General features: G+C 49.1%; 1 protein-coding gene across 1 annotated transcript; it reads left to right on the forward strand.

Moving 5' to 3' along the window:
- Nucleotides 1–11185: 11185 nt before the first annotated feature.
- On the forward strand, nucleotides 11186–16270 carry Cd8a (CD8a molecule). Its single transcript, XM_004642787.2, has 6 exons — nucleotides 11186–11378; nucleotides 11469–11822; nucleotides 12374–12478; nucleotides 12622–12729; nucleotides 13374–13404; nucleotides 15742–16270. The coding sequence occupies exons 1-6, from the start codon at nucleotides 11315–11317 to the stop codon at nucleotides 15791–15793; spliced, it is 714 nt and encodes a 237-aa protein (XP_004642844.1). The 5' UTR covers nucleotides 11186–11314; the 3' UTR covers nucleotides 15794–16270.
- The last annotated feature ends 3950 nt before the right edge of the window (nucleotides 16271–20220 follow it).

Genomic DNA, 20220 nt, shown 5'->3' on the forward strand with positions numbered 1-20220 from the left:
AATAAATAAATAAATATTTTTTTAAAAAAATGAAGTTCCACTTTAGGCGGGCATGGTGGGAGCCATTATGCCCCTGGAGTGATCCCAGCACTCAGGAGGCCAAGGCAGGAGGATTGCTGCAAGCTGAACTATATAGTGAGACCCTGGTCCCCAAAAATAAAATTAAATAAGTGAAGTTCCACTTTGGGAAACAAAAAGGAGAATGATTTAGGCAAGTAAAAGAGATCTACTAAAGTTAGAACGGAAATCAATGAGATTGAAAACAAGGGGGGAAGGAAGAAAAATCAGTGAAAATTACAGCTGGATTTGTGTGTGTGTGTGTGTGTGTGTGTGTGTGTGTGTGTGTATAACCGGGGATTGAACTCAGGCCCTTGCGCTTGCCAGGCAAGCGCTTATTCTACTGAGCCATCTCCCGGGCCCCTAACAGCTGGATTTTTGAAAAAATAATAAATCTGAATAACCGCTAGCCAAAATAAATGGAAAATTTAAAAAAATACAGAAGCACAAATTACAAATAGAAATCCATCAACCCTAAGAAAATCATGTACCCTTCCCTAAAATACAAAGAAAGAAGAAAGAAAGAAAGAAAGAAAGAAAGAAAGAAAGAAAGAAAGAAAGAGCGAGAGAAAGAGAAAGAAAGAAAGAAAGAAAGAAAGAAAGAAAGAAAGAAAGAAAGAAAGAAAGAAAGAAAGAAAGAAAGAAAGTCACCTCTCTGGGCATTATAAAATCTTACCACTCCAAGAAAGAGAGTGACAGAGAGAAAGAGAGAGAGAGAGAAACAGAGAGAGACAGAGACAGAGACAGGGAGAGAGACAGGGACAGAGACAGAGAGAAAGAAAAGAACTAAAGCTAGGCCCCCACACTGCGCATGCTGGAGGCAGCACCGGCCTCCGCGAGGCCCCTGGCTGACACTGCAGTCACTCAAGCACAGAGAGCAGAGGAGGCAGTCTGCAAAGTGTGGTTTGGTGGGCTGAAGATTTTCCTTTTCATTATATGTTTTGTGGTAGTACAAATAGAACCATAATTCCTGCAGTGTAAGAACTGGAAAAGCTTCACCTCCTTAAGTTAAAAATAGAGAAAACACAACCACAAAAGGACAGGAACAAACATCCCATACACCGAAAAGAAAATTCACCATGTTGTCAGATCTACACGGGAAAAAACTTAGCAGCAGTTAAAAATATCGGGGGAAATTTTTTTTTCTTTCTGTATTTAGGACAGTGTCTACGGGGTCTCACTACATAGATCGGACTTGTACTGATCCTAGCTGTTTTCAGCCTCCCAAGTGATGGGATTATAGGCGCACGCCACCACACCCAGTCTCAATCGCTGTCTCAGCGCGCCCCTGGGGCAGCGCCTGCATGGCAGGACCAGGGATCAAACCCTGGCCACTGCCTAAGCAGGCACTTTAGTCCACTGAGCTATCAGGCTGGCCCTGAAAAAAAAATAAAATATCCCAATTTTTGTCCCTCTTAAAATAATTCTGAACATATATATATAGAGAGAGAGGGAGAGAAATGAACTGTGAATTTTCACATAGCACCAATGCTGTATATTTGTCCATTTTATAAAAGGACAACTTGACCCCAAAAGCCACTTCCTTTTGAAAATCTAGACCAAGAAGTTAACTAAAATGCATAAAAACAAGAAATGCCAATGTGTATTTATCATTTTAACAGCTATGTGGTTTTTACACTTTATAATATCACTTTATAACATATGAAGCAGAAACTGCTAGAATATGAAGGGGAAATTATAAATCCATAAACCTATCTAGAAAAGTTCCAGTTCATTCAAAGGTTAACAGATCAAGTACATGAATATAAGGAATAGAGCAAATATAGGTAATATAGTTTACAAAGTTTTATCTAATATATGCAAATTTTCTAATCACCCATGCAAAACTATACCTAAATTAGTTACAAAGTCAACAACAATCAAAAACACAAATTCCAAAAAAAAAAAAAGTGTAATTATAGTATTAGGTCACAGCAGTAAAGTTATAAACAAAGAGGGGGGGAACCTATCCAACTGAAGAATTACAAACTTTTTATGAACTCTTAGGGTAACAGAAATAAAAATTGAAATTATATACCATTTCAGAATCACTGTATCATAACAAAAAGGTGAACACAGCATGAATGTTTAAGTAACTGGACAAAACAAATGGAATATGATGCAGCTATCAAGTAAGATTCAGGAAGAACCGATTATGAGAAAGTGGGGAGACTGAGGCAGGAGAATCCACAAGTTCAAGGCCAACTTGGGCTGCATAGTAAGGCCTGTCACAAAGATCTAAAACCAAAAAAAAAAAAAGGAAGACAAGCAGACTGGAAACCTCAATAGAAAATTTGATGAAAATGAGAGGGGAAGAGGACCAGGGAGATGGCTCAGTGGAATAAGTGCTTCCCTGGCAAGCGCAAGGGCCTGAGTTCAATCCCTGGTTCTGGAGAGAGAGAGAGAGAGAGACAGAGAGAGAGAGAGAGAGAGAGAGAGAGAGAGAGAGAGAGAGAGAGAGAGAGAGGAGAATAAAAGAAAAATATGCAGATGTGGGATTAAAAACAAACAAAACGACATTGAAAAACAGCCCAAAATAAATACACCAACAGGTTAACAGTAGTACAGTCCCACATTTGCACTATGAATGATTTTTTTATTTTGTTGTTGTTTTATATACTCCAAAATATTTTTAAGCTCTTTTTAAGAAGGTAAAGTATTTTTTAGGCTAGATATTAACCTTATATATTTGAGGACTGAAGGATCAAGAGATTTGCTGAAGTCCCAGATTCGGTGCATGGCCCAAGTCACATCCTGGCTTCCATCCCTGCGCCTGGCTCTGGCCTCTCCTGGACAACAAGAGGAGGGTTCACATCCCAGGAGAAGAAATGGGGTCTGTGTAGGGTCATTGAGTGCCTAGCAACAGGACACGTGCACTAAGGGCCTTTGGTTCCAACCACCCCAGATGCCGCCTGAATGAGGACAGCCTAGGCGAAATGAAACCATCGGTAGAAGGAAATGAGTAAATCCTTGGCCCCCCAGCTCCCCGGTCCCAGCTGCCCTGAGCCCAGGGTGTAGGGTGGAACCTGGGACGGGACCTTTCTGCAGGGTGACCTCTGCCTCAGTGGGACACCAGGCCCAAAGGTACCACCTGCCCCACAACAGGCCCCAACCCCTGAGCTAGTCACCTTCCTGTATGGTCACCTCCTGTACTTCCTAGGCCAGGGCCCTCTGCAGGACTGTAGGTGGGAAGTCGCTAGCAACAAGGACCTGGGCCAAGGTCTCTCTGTGCTTCTGCCCTGAGGTCCCACGAGACTGGAGCCAAAGCTGCCTTGCCAGGGACTTGGATATGCAAGATGACCACAACGTGCCTTTCTCACAAGTGAAAGAAGAGTTGGAGAAGCCCCAACTAACCCTAAGGGGAAAGGGTCTCAAATCTGAGGCGTGCTCTCCACAACTAAGTTTTGACATCCTATCTCCTCTGCTTAGAGACACGACCCAAGGCCTGGTATCCAGGCGCCAGTGATTGACAGACCAGGCAGAGGGAGCTGCCCAGACTGTCTCCCTATCTCTCTCCTTGTCTTGGGGCACAGATGCCATCATTGGTCAGTTCTGATTCCACCTCATCCTGCCTCACTCCACTCCCCAACATAATCTCGTTTGTTCACCAAAGCAAAGCGGGATTCTTAAGGAGGACCTGTAATTAAACAGATGGCTCTTGGAGGGGAGGGGGATCCTGAGAACTGAGGGTCCGAGGCCCAGCCAGCGAGGTTGTAGGGCCTGGGGTGCAAGAGACTTGGCTGGGCACCTCCGGGTGGGGTGGGGGGCCTGGGCCTGCCACGTTCTGCGGGAAGCCACCTCCCTTCTCCTCCGCAAAAGGTGGAAAAACTAAAGCAGCCTCCGGCAGGGCTGACTGGGGCAGACACCGGGAGGCGGCGGGCGTCCCGCCCTGTCCTGGAGGACGCTCAGCTTCCCAGAGGGTTTCTCTCCCTCCCCGTGTGAAGGAACAGTATTGGCCAGGGGTCTGCGAGCGCGGGTCCGACCCTGTGCTCCTCTCCTACCACAAGCCCTCAGCCCACACCTCTGAACCCGCGTTTCTGCTCAGCACCCGCACTGATCTCTGTGCCCTTCTGTCCCCAGCAGGGTGGGAGAGGGGCCGGCGGCCTCCGGGGCGCAGAGAAGGGATCCGTGCAAGACGGAGTTGGGACGCCGCCGGGGAGAAGGCCCAGTGGAATAAGCGCTTCCCTGGGCCAGAGTTCAATGCCCGGTTCCTGGGGCATCCGCGGTACAAGACAAGCCGGACGAGGGGAGACGCGCGAGCTCGGTCCCCGAACACACTAGGCAGCAGCGGCTTTGGCAGCATCCGCACCGGCACAGACGCGGCGCCCGGGCGTCCCCTGGCCGCTAAGCAGAGCCTCCGTCGCCGCGTGGCCGCGGCCCGGATCGGTGGGGACCCGGTTGACACCTGGCAGGGTCCGCAGCACCGCATCCTGAGCAGCTCGTGCGACAGAGGACCCGAGAACCCCAGAACCAGGTCAAGGCGGGGAAACCGTGAGAAGAAAGCGCTGAGTGTTGAACTGAGGTTACTTGAAGGATCTTGGCCAGCACCCAGGTGAAGAATGAACCAACTTCTGTAAAAATAAAAGTCTCCACTGGCTTAAAGTTTCTGTTTGGGAGTACACTGTTTCCAGACAATAAATTATGTGTTGCATACAAAGAAGATGGGAGGAGAGGAAGGAGAGAAGAAAAAGAGAAGAAGGGCAAGAAAATGAAAGGGAGGAGGAGACCCCTTTAGATGAGGGGTGTTTTCTACGTTGTTATTACTAGAACAAGCACAGACAGGACTCAGGACAACTTTCAAAGTAAAGAATTGAAGACTCGTTTGATTATGGAGTTGATCAGAGTTTATCAGCTCTGTACAGTTGATTAGAAAGAAATCAGGTTTTCCAACTAACAAAATTCATGCTGTGAGTGCTGTGTGTTCCAGAAGGATGGCAGCGATGCTCCAAGGATGGATGTTACCTACTATTGCCACCCCTGAGGGCGCGAGCAGGCGATACACAGCCACAAACCTGGGCAAGAGTCTCAACCTCACCAAGGGAGATGCAAGCTGGTGTTTGTTCGTGAAGCTGGGATTGAACCCAGAACCTCAAGGAGAAAAAGTTCATATAACAGCGAGATGCCAACTCACGCCTTCCAGACTGGCAAAACTGACCAGAACCTAGCACCCACCAGGCAAGCGGGGATTGGAAACTCTCCTACACGGCTTGGGTACAAACTGGTGGGAGTGGAAGACAAGCATTTTTCAAACAAACCCCTTCTCGTAAGGTCGATCATTCCTCTTCCAGGCCAATACCCTGAGGAAAGCTTGCACTTGGATTCTATGTAACATGTGCAAGGATGTCCATTGCGGTATCATTTATAATGCACAATTCAGAAACAGTGCGTCTCTGATAAGATCTCCTGAGGGTTTCATGCTATCTTTTTATCGTTCATGTTATATTTTTTGTGTTCAAAGGTTTTCAAAACTTAAAAGTGAGGCTGGGTATAGTGGCGCACACCTGTAATCCCAGCACTTGGGAGGTTGGGGCAGGAAGACAGTTTTGAGTTTGAGACCAGCCTGGGCTACAAAGTGAGCTCAAGACCAGCCTAAATGAGGCCAGGGAGATGGCTCCGCAGAGTAAGTGCTACTCTGGCAAGCGCAAGGGCCTGAGTTCAATCCCTGGTAAAAGACCAGCCTAAAATGCATAGAGACCCTGTCTCAAAAAGACAAAAAACAAACAAACAAAAACCTTAAAAGTGAATAGTGCAATCGCTTCAGTGAGCGAAGTCCACATGTTCCATCCTGAACATCTTAGTTCCTCTTCTCTGGTTGCTGGGACAAATACCCGACACTCAAAATGAGGGAAGGAAAGGTTTATTTTGCTCACAGTTACTAGAGGTTTCACAGTTCTTACATACATAGCAAGACCTTGGAGCCTTTTTTGCTCAGGAGAAAGGGTCGTTCCTCTGTCTTTTCCAAACATCTCCTCCCTGCCCGAGATGGCCTCAACACAGACACCGCCGCCCCTCACTACAGGATCTGTAGGAGAGGTTGGGGCGTCGCTGTGTCCAAGGATGACCCTCTCCACACCTCCAAGGGAGGCTGCTGGCCTGGGTGGCAGTGTGTGCTGTCCCTTTAACAGTTTGCGGCTCTCTGGCGGGCCCCTGGAGCTCCCCCCCAGGTCCTCTGGCCCCGCCCCTCAAGCCGCTTCTGCCCCAGGACTTACAGGAGGCGTTGGGGAGACAACTAGACACAAATCTTAACTCTGCATGACCCTCAGAGCTCTCCGTCCACTACCCATCCACCCCAGCCTTCCCATCAGCCTTTTGGCTATCATCTGTTAGTGACCTCTGTGGATGCCCTATGTGGGCCAAAGGTGGACATGACTTCCCCTCCTTCCTGCCACACGCTTACTGTCCGTGCCTCCATCGTCAATCAAACCTCCCCCATGAAGTTTTCCCACCTTCGCAAGCCCTATCCTGAGTTTCCTACATGCCCCGGGGTCTGTGTCAATTCTTTTTTCCTTCACCTTGGAGCCAAGTTTTCCTTGCGGGTTCAGTATCTCTCTTCTAACTCTGTCTACACCCCTGCCCTCTGGTCCTCTCCTGGACCCAAATCCTTGCTCTTGGACTGCTTTGGGGATAGACCTGTTTCAATATTCTCTCAGACTCGAGATCTGCAGCACATTCTCTAACTTAAGTTGTTTACAGCAAGCGTGGATCAGCAGAGGGGGCAGGGTGAAAAGTCAACCTGAGGGGAAACCAAAACAAGTGGGTTCCTCCCATTTGCAGCTCAGCTTATGTTCCCTGCTGACCAAGGATTGGCCAAACATGTAGAAGGACCACTGTGAGTTCAAGGCCAGCCTGGGCTTTGCAGTGAGGTCAAGACCAGCTTGAACCACACACCATGACCCTGACTCAATCATCCGTCCAGCTTCCTGAGATGCCTCCCTTTTTGTTCTTGATGTCTCTGTACAGAAAGAGATAGAATTTGCTTTATCTCTCTTGGCACTGTGATAGGTCGTTTTGGTTGTTTTTATTTTTGAGACAAGGCTTTGCTATATAGTTTAGGCTGCCCCTAAACTAACTATATAACCTAGCCTGGCCTTGAACTTGTAGCAGTCCTCCTGCTTCAGCCTCCCAAGTGCTTGCTTGCGTGCTTGCTTGCGTGCTTGCACGCTTGCTTGCTTGCTTGCACGCTTGCTTGTGTACCTGCTTGCTTTCACTTAAGGACTTATGTATTTAATTGTGAAACTTTCTCAGCCACAATCTGCCCATATTCTCTGTCCCTATTTCCTTTATCCTCTTCCTGTAATCCCAGTCAGCATTTCACAGAGCCAAACTGCCTTACAACAGCTTTTCAAAGTGCTTCTGTGTGCATTTCCCCTGCCTGGTATTCTGTGTGAATTCTTCATTGCTGGTCTCCAGTTGGCAAGTTATTCCCTCAGCTATGTTCAACTTAGGTGCCCAGGAGATAGCTCAGTGGTCTAAGCACCTGCCTGGCAAGTGCAAGGCCCCAGGTTTGATCCCTGGTACCACATGCCATTCTGGCCCTATGCCCAAGCTGACCACTGAAACCCAGTGTGATGGTGCATGCAAATAATCCCAGTGCAGGGGAGGCTGACACAGGAGAATGATTACGAGTCTGAGCTTCGTAGTGAGATCTTGTACTAAATAAATTAAGATTTAAAAAAAAAAACCATGTTCAACTTAGAGTGTATTCTACTCTCTGTCTTGAGTTTTAGTTTCCAGTACATTCAATATTTTTTTTTTATGACTAAGATACAACAAAGCCCTGGTACTTTCAGAGCTGTGAACTGGGAGATCCATAATGTGTCCGTAGGACTTATTGGCCAGGGGAGACAGCAGGCAACCTCACAGCTGTGACATCACCTGTCCCTCTCATGTATGTCTCAGGAGCTGGAGCAGAGAGCGCCAATGAATCTCCTGCTATTGCTCTGCCCAGTTATGAATTTTGAATATTTTTAGCATGACTGAATTAAAATCCTTCCTTTCCCATGTTTCAAACACAGACATTTTGCCAGATGTGGTGGCACCCACCTCTAATCCCAGCACTTGAGAGCCTGAGGATGGAGCACCACTGTGAGTTGGAGGCCGTCCTGGTCTCTGTAGTGAGTTCAAGACCAGCCTGAACCACACACAAGACCCTGACTGAAAAACAAACAAACCAGGAACACATTTTGAGAATAACAAAGACCTATCAACCTGTTTTGTTTTCTCTACATATTTTGAAAAACACAGGACTTATGTGACAGAGGGAGGTCACTCTCAATTCTTATTTGTCCCATGTAAGTGTTACAGAACAGGGTATGGAACCTTACCTGCCTGTAACAGGCAGGCCCAACCCAGGACTCTATGCACCTGGGCTACAGAAAGCCAGCGTTTCCCAGCCTGTGCACTTGCATCTGTTCTCTTGCCTACTGCAGAGCGGATGCTGTTGTGGTTACGTCGAGAATCCACCACCAATTGTGAAAATATGTTTGGGGTCTCAAGGCTTCCTGGGTGGGTTTGACATGCTGCCTTGACATGGCCCCCTTGGGCTCTGTGCAAAGGGGCTGCCACCCTTGGCTTAGCTATGAGGCTGGAAAGCCCCCGAGCCAGCTAGAGCTCACTTCCGGGAGACGGAGTGGAATGGCTGTTTTCAAGCAGTACACCCCCAAATCCAGCCACCCTCATGCTCAGGGACCTGGTTCTCCAGCTGCAAATCTCTGGAGGTGGACCTTGTGCCCTTTTCACTAGAAAGGTATATTATTGTTTCCATCTACCCTCTTTACCACCCTTTGGATGGCATCCTATGGCCAGAAGGGTCACAGGGGGTCCTCTTCCTGCCATGGGGACAGCGACCGGGCAGAATGGAAAGCTGCTGTCTTATGTAAGGCGCACTGTGTTGGTGACCTGTCTGAACCTAGCTGCTTCCTTGTCCTCCTCATTCATCTGAGTTGAGGAACAGCACAGTGTACAGACACACATACACACCAGTCATTGCAGAGATTTTGCCTCCCCCTCCTCCTTCATCTTCCATTTGAAAATGCTCCATGTGCTACTGTAATGCTCAGTAATGCAGGTGCCTCCATCACAGCAGAACTGACGCAGCCATCGCATCAGCTGAGACACTCCTGAAATGTCCACTAATCATAGATTTAAGTGATGGAATGCATATGTAAAATGTACCCATTTAGAAGAATGGGGTGAGTACCAGGAATATAGCTGAGCAGTACAAGTGCCTGCCTGGCTCGTGCAAGGTCCTGAGTTGGATTCCCAGTACCACACACACACACACACACACACACACACACACACACACAATGGGGTGGGTCAGGCCTGGTAGCATGCTTGTAATCCCAGCACTTGGAAAACTGAGGCAGGAGGATCTCTTTGAGTATCAGGCCAGCCTGGGCTATAGAATGGGCTGAAAGCCACCCTAAACTACATAGTGAGACTCTGTCTCAAAAAGCCAACAGGTAAATGAATGAATGAATGAATGAATGAATGAATAAATAAATAAATAAATAAATAAAATGGATCTACATCTGCTGACATAAAAAGTTTTCCTCCTGCTAATTAGTAAAAGTTGCAAAAGATGTATCTATGTTAATAACCGCACGAGTCTAAACAATGCATACTCATCTGTTTGAGCACAGATAGTATCTGAGGAACACACTCAACTGTAACAGTGGTTTTCTCTAAAGTGATGACAGCCAAGAGCGTTGAGACAGAGGACTTTGTATTCATCTTTGGCATTGTCTGATGTTTTGCAAGAATAAGTCATGCTTATCAGGCCTGTTGGTGCACGTCTGTACTCCTAATATTCTGGGTAGTTAATGCAGGAGGACCACGAGCTTGAGCCCAGCTTGGGGTACTTAGCAACTAGTGAGATCCTGTTGCAAGATAAAAATAAGAAAGGGCTGGGGATGTAGCTCAGTGTGAAGGCTATAGATTCAATCCCCATGCCCGACAAAAGAATTTTTTTTTTGAACTCAGGACCTTGTGCTTGCCAGACAGGCACTGTGCTGCTAAGCTACATCCCCAGCCCAAAAAGAATATTCTTATAATTTAAGACATTTAAAATTGTTTTTTTCTAATATAAAATGTTCCATGTCATGCTAGGGTGCTGATGCTGGTGAAATCAAAATAATACACACACGCTGGGCATACAGCTCAGTAGTAGAAACTTGCCTAGCATGGGTAAGGCCCTAGGTGCTATCCCTAGCATCACAATATATAAATGACAGAAACAAATAAGCAGATAAAAAGCATGCAACACTTGTTCACTTTCATTTAGACCCCGTCAGAGGGGCACCATTCAGTGGACACAGCTCAGCCCATGCAGTGCTGTGACAGTCAGGGGGTGGACCTCATGAAGGCCCGCTACACCACCGGGCTCCAGAGTGGAGGCAGACTAGGAGGCTGGGTTCCTAGAATTTGCAGTAGAAATGCGAAGCAGGTCCAGTATGGGGTCCTAAGCAGGAAGGGGGCAAAACACTAAAGAAAGGGGAGGAAGCCTTGCTGCTGGGGCTGGAAGGTTTCAGGACAGCGACAGGCAAGAAGGAAGAGACCTTGTGGGGCAGCGACAGAGGAGACACAACTGCTTCTGTCCTCACCCCCAACAAGCACATTTCTTTCCCAACACCCAGCCCAGGGGAGGAGAGGCAGTGGAGAGAGGATCCCGGAGCCTGGGCTCTCCAAGCCCGTGAGGCTAGAAGGAGCCAGTGCCCACCCAAGGGCGTGAACCAGACCAAAAGCACCGGTGGCTGCAGCACAGCACCGGCGACTAGGCCGCTGCCCTGGCCTGCGAGATGAGGCTGTGGGGGAAACTGGAAGCTGTGGCAGGTCAAGCAGGCCTGGACTGCCCTTCTCCAGGTCACCCATTCCTCTTCCATGTCCAGGCTCAGCGCCCTACTTGAGAGCAGAAACCCCAAGATGAAGGAACGAAGGAACCACAGAGGCTCCTCTCCTCTCATGCCTCTCTGGTTTCTTGAAAGCTTTCTGTCTCTTCACCCGGTCTTCAGGGTCATTTCTAGGCGCTTTTCCTGGCCCCCAAGTTCAGTTTTCAGTGCCCACAGTTGCTCCCCCAGGCTTCTTTCACAGCTCCCAGCCCCCTCTCTGGGCTGGAAGGTGACAACCGCTCAGAGGGCAACTCTCCACCGCGGGGGCTTTGGGTGACATCACATCCTCCAAATTCGACGTTGCCTTGCAGCAGGCCCGCCAGAGCGCGCGACTTCCCCACTCCGCGTGCCCCTGGGCGAGGAGCGCGATGGCCCCGCGGGGGAGCGCCTGGCTGCTGCTGCTGCTGCTGCTGCAGGTGGCCCTGCTGCTGGGTGAGTCGGGGCCCGGGGCAGGGCTGGGGCAGGCGGTGGGGGAGGCCGCTGCTCTGTGCTCAGCCTTGCTGCTTCCCGAACACCCTGCAGATGCCGCTGAGGCCCAAGGGAACCAGTTCCGAATGTCGCCCTCCCAGCTGGTCGCGCGAGTCGGGGACAAGGTGACCCTGCGCTGCGAAGTGCTGCTGCCCAACGCACCTTCGAGCTGCTCATGGCTCTTCCAGCCCCGCCAAGTCTCCAGGAGCCCCACGTTTCTCCTGTACCAGATGATATCCCGGACAAAGTTTGCCCAGGGGCAGACGCGGTTGAGCAGCTCGAAGAGCGGCAACACCTACACCCTCACCCTGACTGGCTTCCAGCAGCAGGACGAAGGCTATTATTTCTGCTCGGTATCCGCCAACATGATGCTCTACTTCAGCCCTTTCATTCCTGTCTTCCTGCCAGGTTCGGATGCAGGGGGCTCACCCCTGAACGGTCTTTCACTTTATTCTATGTCTTTGTTTTTTGAGGCAGGAGTTTGCTATGTAGCTCAGGCTGGCCTGGGACTCACGGTGCCCTCCTGCCTCGGCCTCCCGAGTGCTGGGGTTGCAGGCAAGCTCTGAACGGGCTTTCATGCCTCTTCACCCCCTGGGGGCTACTTAGATACTATTCCCACTACACAGACGGGAAACCAAGGCCACAGTGCGGCTGAAGAGGGATGCGAGAAGGCTTTTTGTCCCCAGTGACCTAAGCTGAGGTGCTTGTGTAGCGCTGGGCAAACTACTGAAATTGCTTGTGCCCCAGTACCATCTGGGTAGTACCCCAGTGTCCGGGCTCCTAGGTAGTTGCTGGGGGGATGGAGGGCTGAGCAGAAGGCAGCGGCTTTGTCCTGGACGACAGGGTCGGCGCTATCCCTGCCCTTGGGTAAAGGAGTGTCCCGGGGGCGCTGGGCGAGACCCGCCGAGGAGTCCGCGATCCTTGCCAGCCCCCGCCCACGCACCCCATTGCTCCCGCAGCCGCTCCCACCACGCCTCCCCCTCCGCCTCCCCCCACGCCGGCGCTCAGCACGCTGCCCCCGTCAGCGCGCCCCGAGACTTGTGTGCCCTCCAAGGGCCGCTCAGGTAAGGAGGGCCACAGATGACACTCACTGAGCGGGTAGCCCTGATCCCAGAGGGCAATCCAGATGTGGGGGAAACAGAGTCCGGGGCAGGGCGTGGTGCTTGGGATGGCAAGCTAAAAGTCGAAGTTTCCGTGTTGTGGGCAGGCGTGAGCTGGCTGGATCTGGACTGTGATACTCACATCTGGGCACCCCTGGCCGGCACATGCGTGGTCTTTCTTCTGTCCCTGGTCATCACTATCGTTTTCCACTGCAGTAAGTTCTGGGGAACCACGGTGGGGGAGGGGGCTGTCCCACACCCACCCTTTGCTCCCGCTCCCGGGGCGGCCGGTGAGAGGAGACAGGGCTCACGTTTTGGGGATTCCGGAGCTACACAGCAGGACTAGGCGCAGCGGGTTTTCCCTGGAGATCTGAGGCAGGAAAGCCTTCCCGCCCCTCTCCACCCCCTGGGGAGTTTTGGAAACGGCGTCTTTTTCCCAAGCTGCAGGAGCACGTGTTACAGCTGCGAAGCTTAGCAGCCGGAGAACCACTCGTTGCAGAAAGCAGCGAGGGTGTGTGGGGGTGTAAGTCTGGGACCTGTGCCCGGGAAGCCATTTCCCTCCTATGGTCTCCTTTTTGTGCCCTGGAACTGCGACTGGTCCACGGATTTGCCCTGCCCCTGCCCACGACCCTTCAGCTGTCTTCAGATTCCTACAGGTGACAGTGCCCGCGCAAGTCTGCAGAATCGCCATGATCACCGACATCTGCTGGGTGAACAATGCGGTTCTCACCCGTTTACATTTGTGGTGCAACGTTTGCAGGGTTTTAATAATTGATGTTTGAGGAGAGGAAGTAGGAAAAGAGGGGGAACTGCGTCGCGAGACCACTGACACTCACTTTTCCCCTTTCTTCTTATCCAGGGAGCAAACGTCGCGTTTGCAAATGTCCCAGGTGAGTCTCTTATCCCTGGGCTTGGTCACCTGGTCCTGGCTTCCCACAAGCGGGGACTGGGAACCTCTCCTAGAGAGTGGCGGGCAGCGGGGGCTGAGGTCTTGGGAGCAGGAAGTAAGCTAAGCCCTGAACAGAACAAGCTGAGGGCCAGGGATATGGTTGTGTTTTGTTGTTGTTGCTGTTATTTTTGTTTGTTTTTTGCGTGGTTCCCCCCCCCCAACCAGGGATTGAACTCAAGCCCTTGCCAGGCAAGCGCTTATTCTACTGAGCCATCTCCCCGGCCCCTTGGCTGAGTCTTGACAGAGGAGAGCGCATGGGCAAGACCTCTCTGAATCTCCACTCAGCTTGGCACCAGAAAGCCACCAGAGGGCTTCCTTGGGTTCTATCTCCTCAAATAACTGTGGCCCTCTTTTTTGGGGAGTACTTCCATCCAGATTCCTCCGCTTTCTTGAGAAACCCCGGTTTCCCTTCCATGGTCTCTTTTTTGGAGCAAAGGCCTCTGGTCCTAGTTCCTCTATGTCAACACCAAGCCTTGAATCGTTGCCAAGGATGGGAGGAGGAGTAATTAGTTCTCTCAGCACCTCAAGTGACTTTCTCATTCAGTTCAGCCCAGGCATTCTGAAAGGTTCAGAAAGATTAAACATTAAAAGGAACAGTTAATGCTTAAGTTTTTTTCTTCTTTATAATTTTTTTTACCAATTTACATGTTTATATTTGGTAATCTGAATGATTAATTTGAACACAATATGCACTATAACCGTTGTTAAATTCCTATCTTGTTTAGTGAAATTCTGTATCGTTTTGAATATATTTATTATTCTCTTTTTAAAAAGGAAATAATTTATAACAAAAGAGGAAGAAAGAAAGAAAAAAGAAAGACAAGACAAAACCAAATCCTTCAGTAAGACAGGCCCTCAGGCTCTGCTCTTCCTGAGACATCTCAGCCATGATGGAGCCCGGCACTGTGATGTCGCTTATTCCCACAGCAGCCACCTATGGTAGCCGTCATGGTCCCCACTCCCAGATCTCTGCTTCCCAGAGGCAGGACTCCACTGGGATTACCATCTGCCCAAACCCTACAACTCACTTATGGTCATCTCTCCCCCAGCTCCTTGAGTTTTACCTCCTCCCGACTCAACCAACCTTGCATAGCAAACACTTTTTTTTTTTGTGGAACCGGGGATTGAACTCAGGCCCTTGTGCTTGCCAGGCAAGTGCTTAATCTACTGAGCTATCTCCCAGGCCAAAAATACATTTTTAAAGAACAGATATTTCCCCCTTTGTCATTATTCCCTAAACAATAGAGTAGTATCAGCCTTTTACACAGCACTGATATTGTATTAGGGGCTGTATATAATCCAGAGATGATTTAATAGTTTGTCCAAAGCCACCTTGCCTCCAAGGACCAGTTATGACATCCATCTCCAAAGCTCAGTCAGTGTTAGAGGTAACAACTAAATACTTAATGTTTTATATATGAGCTTCCATTTGATACTCATATTTCTCTCCAGGAATCCAGGCTCCCCCCCCTCCCCCCCCCCCCCCCCAAACCTGGGATTGAACTCAGCCCCTTGCACTTGCCAGGGAAGCGCTTATTCCACTGAGCCATCTCCCCGGCCCCCAGGCTCAGCATCTTTAAGAATTATTATTTTAAACAGTGGAGATGCAGGACTCTGAAAGCTGAGAAAGCCTTTTACTATTTTTATTGCTTAGAGCATAGCTGTGTACTTTGACAAGAATAAAGCCTGCCCTGAAATATAAAGCTATGCAGATTAAACTCATTTGTGGGATACACACAGCTGAGTGAAGACAGTGACTCCAGGGCTATGGACTTCAGAGAGTTTTGAGGGACAGGGTATGTGCACATGACATTCCTGACAAATGAGCTCCTTTAAGAGTGTCCTGGGTTAATTTAACTCCAATTTGTTTGGGTGGTCAAAGGTCATTTTAGGCCAGGTGGCTAGAGCTAAGGTCTTGCCCTTATCCTTGTGATCCTTGGGGCTGAGAGGCAGGTCGGCCCCAGATTGTCACCTCCCTGGTGACCTAAAAAAGACTATGAACACCTAGGCTAAGGGCTCAGACGCTGCCTCAGCCTCCTCTAGTTTTGTGACCGTGTATGGACTCCACTGTTGCTGCTCTTGTGGCTGCTGTGAAGATCACACAAGAGGACATGAAGTATTCTGAAGGCTGCTGAGGCCACTGCCCCATCCCACACTGGCGCCCCAGGGACAAGTTCTCAGCCCCTTCCGAGGCTGAGGGGTTAAGGGGCTGGCCATGGATGGATGCTGCACTGGAAGGACTCTTGCTACACTGACTGTCACCTTGCCTCTCTTTCAGGCCCCAAGTCAGAACTGAAAGCAAGCCCATCCCTTCAGAGAAAATCGTGTAACATGGTGCCCCGCCTGTGTGACAGCTGCTGCATGACTTCATACTGAGATCGTTCCTTGACAGCAAGTGCTTTTCTTTGGGGCTTTCTAGTCTTCCTTCCTATGTATTCATTCTCAATACTGTTTTGGGGACGGAGTGGGAAAGAGTTTTTTCTTCAGTTATTTGATTAAAAAAACATGTAGCATCTGCAGTTCACGGGGGTCACAGTACCCTTGTACATACCTAGTGGGGAGAGTGAGGTTCTCATATGCTGGACTCTATCCCTGCACTCACTTGAGTGTGAGTGGCACCAGGACGTCCCTCCCTAGTCACACCTTCTACTCACTTGAGCTCAGGGGCCATCCTATTCTATATATATGGCCCAGACCAAAGTACATGCAGCCCCTTTTGGAACCAATAACAAGCCTGATTTATCTGCACAGACTGTAGTGTTCCTGTCATCCACTTCTGTCCATGGCCTTCAATAAATGTAACTGGTTTCCCCTCACCATCAAATGTCTGCTTTTCTTGCCCTACCTGTGGTGGACGGCCAACTGGTGGTCAACTTGTTACACCCAGCTGAACTGAACTAGCCTGGTGCTGGGTGTGGGAGGCCCTCCTGAGGACTGTTGTTGGCAGCCTGAGGCAGAACTAGAGCTGTGGGAGGTGGTTAGGGATGCTGTTCAGAGGAGCTGTTGGAGCCTCTTCGTTCTCTTGGGCTATTCTGCTGGAGGACCTTGTCATGCTGGCTTTCCTGATGAACTTGGTTGTTCTCGGTGGAAGACCTCAGGACCTCATTATCACTGAGAATGGCTGCAGTTCACTTTGGGAGAGCTCTGGTCCTCACCTTGAGCACTGCTTCCTGGCTCTGCTGGGAAAGCTGGTACACTGCTCAGCCTCCTGAAGAAACTTGTCACTGTGGCTTTTCTGATGGGAACTCAGCTTCCCTCATCAGAGCTCAGGTCCTCATAGTTGCTGAGGCTGGCTGTGGTACTTTTCAGGGGAGCTCTGGTTCTTACTTTGAACATTACTTCCTGACTCCAGTTCAGATCCCTCAGCCTAAGAGAGATCCTTCATCACACTGGTACAGACTTACTAGCTTCCACCACTAATCACTGGGCCTTCCCAGTCCAGATCTGTGAAGCGGGCCTACATGGGCCTCCAGTTGGGACTTGTGAGAGGCACTGTTACAGGCTCTAGGTTTTCAGCTGGACTCATGCAGGACATTTGTGTGAGATGCAAGTCCTCAGCTGATTTCTTTGGTCACTAGTGTATGAACCAATGTCCTGCACTCTTTGTGTATGATTCTTCAGGTAATTCATTATAATCTTATAAAATCTGTCCCGTATTGTATTGTTCCTCTTGCAAAATCCCAAACCACTATACTACCCAAGAGCTTGAAATCCAGGGTCCACCACACGGTTACATGGTGGGAGGGCTGAAGGCAGCCTCAGCATTCTGTGGTCTAAACCTTTCCCTGCACAACCAGAGGAGGCTGAAGCCCAGAGATGGAGCAACTTGACCAGTGTCGGCAAGGTAGGGTTGGAGGCTGGAGCCCCGGCCTGCAGCCCTGGGCTCTTTCCTTCACACAGCCCCCTCTTCCGGAGGTCAGGGGCTCAAGGTGGGGTGCTTGTGATTCAAACCATTATTTGGCCTCAGGCCCAAGGAGGTAATGAAACGAAGAATTTCTGCCTTGACAGGTTCTACAATGTTAACACCAGACTTTTCTATAATGAAGCATATAAGGGCATAGTTTCTACACCAGTAGAACCCAAGATACTCTTAAGGAAGTACCCTATGTTGAGGCGAGCAGAACAGAAAGCTGAGAGATTATAACAGTACAAATTCCTACAATAAAGGGGTGAACTCTGTCCTGGAAAGTGAATTCCTCCACTGCTAAAGAAAATCGCTGTGAAATTTATAAGGCCAAACTGCTCAGGAAGTGGAGCTTTAAGTGCGTGCGGAGCACCAGTAAAGTTGGGCAGAAGTCCTCTTGAGTCCCCAAATTTGAGATAATAGATTAGAACACGCCCACAGAATCACTGATGACGACTTAGACTTGAAGATAATTGCTGAAGCACTACGAGCACATTTTTCCCTGCCAGGAACGTGAGGATGAGACTGGAGACTGGTGTGGATGCTGAAACTGCAACCACTGCCCCACGGAAGCACTGAGAAAGGAAAACCATCTATGTAAAGAAATACCGGGGCTGGTGAGATGGCTCAGTGGTCCAAAGCACCTGCTTAGAACAAGCTTAGCAAATCACAGGGACTGCGGTTCAATCCCCCAGCACCACATGCCAGCCAGCCCCGCCCCCTGGTGGGCTGAGTGCTCGCACACACACACACAATTAAAAAAAAAAAGTGTCCCATAATTTTTAATCTGTGGTTAATATTGTTGTAACTTTTTTTCTATGAATATATGTAAAATATCTACCTTAATAGTATGCCTTTATAAGTGGCTTTAGTAAACATTTATAGCATTCTTTTTTAATGGCTAAATAGCATTCCACTTTTTGTTGTGCCCCATTATTATCTAACGTTTGTTCCCAATTTTTCGTGACTATAACAACATTACTAGAATTTTCTTTAGGATAAATATCTGGCAGCAAAATTAACAGGTCACTTCCTGTTCTAGCCACCTGGAATCTTCATTATCAAAGAAATCATGACAGATTGCCCTCTTTTTCCATCACTTTCCTTCCTTTTAGTAGATGGTAATTCTCCAAAATCTATCACAAAATCTTCATTTAGTTTTTTGTGTAAAATATACATACAAAAAATTTTTTTCCAAGGGCCAGCCAGACAGCTCAGAGACTAAGTGCCTGCGTAGGCGAGTATAGGGGCCTGGTTCACAGAGACCGGGTTCAATCTCCCCGAGTAGGAGAACTTACAGGCACATGTCACCAAGACCTTTTAATTTTGAAAACCAAAACTCTTTTAGAGAAGTACCCTGTGTGGGAAACTAAACAAAAGCTGAGAAACTTCCTGTGAGACCAAGAACAGCTCTTGGCCCTTCCTCTGTGAACCCATTCACCGGACCAGCACCACCAGGCACTCCAAGCACTGGGGTCTGCTCCGAGCAAGCCCCAGGGAGAGGCTCCTGCAGCAGCACAGCCGGGGCGCAGTGCTGCCTCCAGACTCCTTGGCAAGGATGAGAACCATCCCGTGACGGGCTGTTCCTTTCCCGGGGAAGAAATGTGTGAGGCTGACCATGCCAGGGCAAAAACCAGGATTCCCACCAGGAGTCACATTTTTTTTTCTCTTCAGTCTTCAGCTCACAGTTCAGCACTGCTTGGACAGAGCTACAGCTGGAAGACTGGCAGCGGGGTGGGGAATACTGAATTTTAGAAGGATTTCATTCACAAGTAAAATGGGAAATAACCACTCAGAAATTTAAAATACCAACAGAGGAAAAGTATTCATTAGAACTAGGGCTCTGGCCCAGGGAGCAAAGCAATGAATGAATGTTCAAACCATGCAGCCTAAAGCGTGCTCAAGGGTGGGCTGAGAGGACCCAGGATTGGCCTGTTCGACACACCTACGACCCCTGTGTGGGAAACTAAACAAAAGCTGAGAAACTTCCTGTGAGACCAAGAACAGCTCTTGGCCCTTCCTCTGTGAACCCAATTTTTATGGTAAAATTCAGTATTCCCCACCCGGCTGCCAGTCTTCCATATGCAAGATGCTCACAGTGCATTTATTTGGATCTTAAGAAACAGGCAGTAACTAATAACACTTCCTTCAGCCAGTCTGGGCATCAACTGTCTGTAAGTGAGCCTCGATAGGGTTCCTTTAACAAACTGCTTTTTATGGTAAGAGCCCGCCCTGCCCTCGGCAATCTCCGGTCCACCTTCGCCCTTGGGTTTCCCTTTCCTTCCAACTCCTGCTTCTCAGGTCTGTCCTAGACTTGTGGGAAAAGTCCTCTACATGGGTGTATGGGTGTGTGTGTGTGTGTGTGTGCGCGCTGTGGTGCATGCATGTGTGACCTCCTCCCACAGCCAGCTTTGCTTGGGTTTCCCCCAGATCCCAAGGCCACCTAGGCAGAGCACATGCAGAGGCTGTGAACCAAACTTCCCCGTTCTGCTATTAAGTGTGCATTCTCTGTAACTCAGTCTATCTTGGCCATAAAAAGGGGATACTAATAAAAACTCTCTCCTCCAAGGGAGGAATACATAAGTTCATACTGCTTTAATTGTCTCAGACAGCTGCTGGGATGTGGCAAAAATGTATGCTGAAAAAAAAAATGTACTGATATTTCCATAACGTGTCATGCCGATTACACAGAATGCAGCAAGCTGGGTCTGAGTCTTCCCAAGTCACCCCTTTCCTGATGGATGTCATTACCTCAGCATGGGGAGCTCAGCAGGTACCCCAACACATGGGAGCATGCCCCTTCATACATGTCTCATGATAGCTCGGTCCCTAGGAGGGGATATGAGCCTCGTC

Source organism: Octodon degus, unplaced genomic scaffold (assembly GCF_000260255.1).
Source record: "Octodon degus isolate 3935 unplaced genomic scaffold, OctDeg1.0 scaffold00162, whole genome shotgun sequence".
Lineage (NCBI taxonomy): Eukaryota > Metazoa > Chordata > Mammalia > Rodentia > Octodontidae > Octodon > Octodon degus.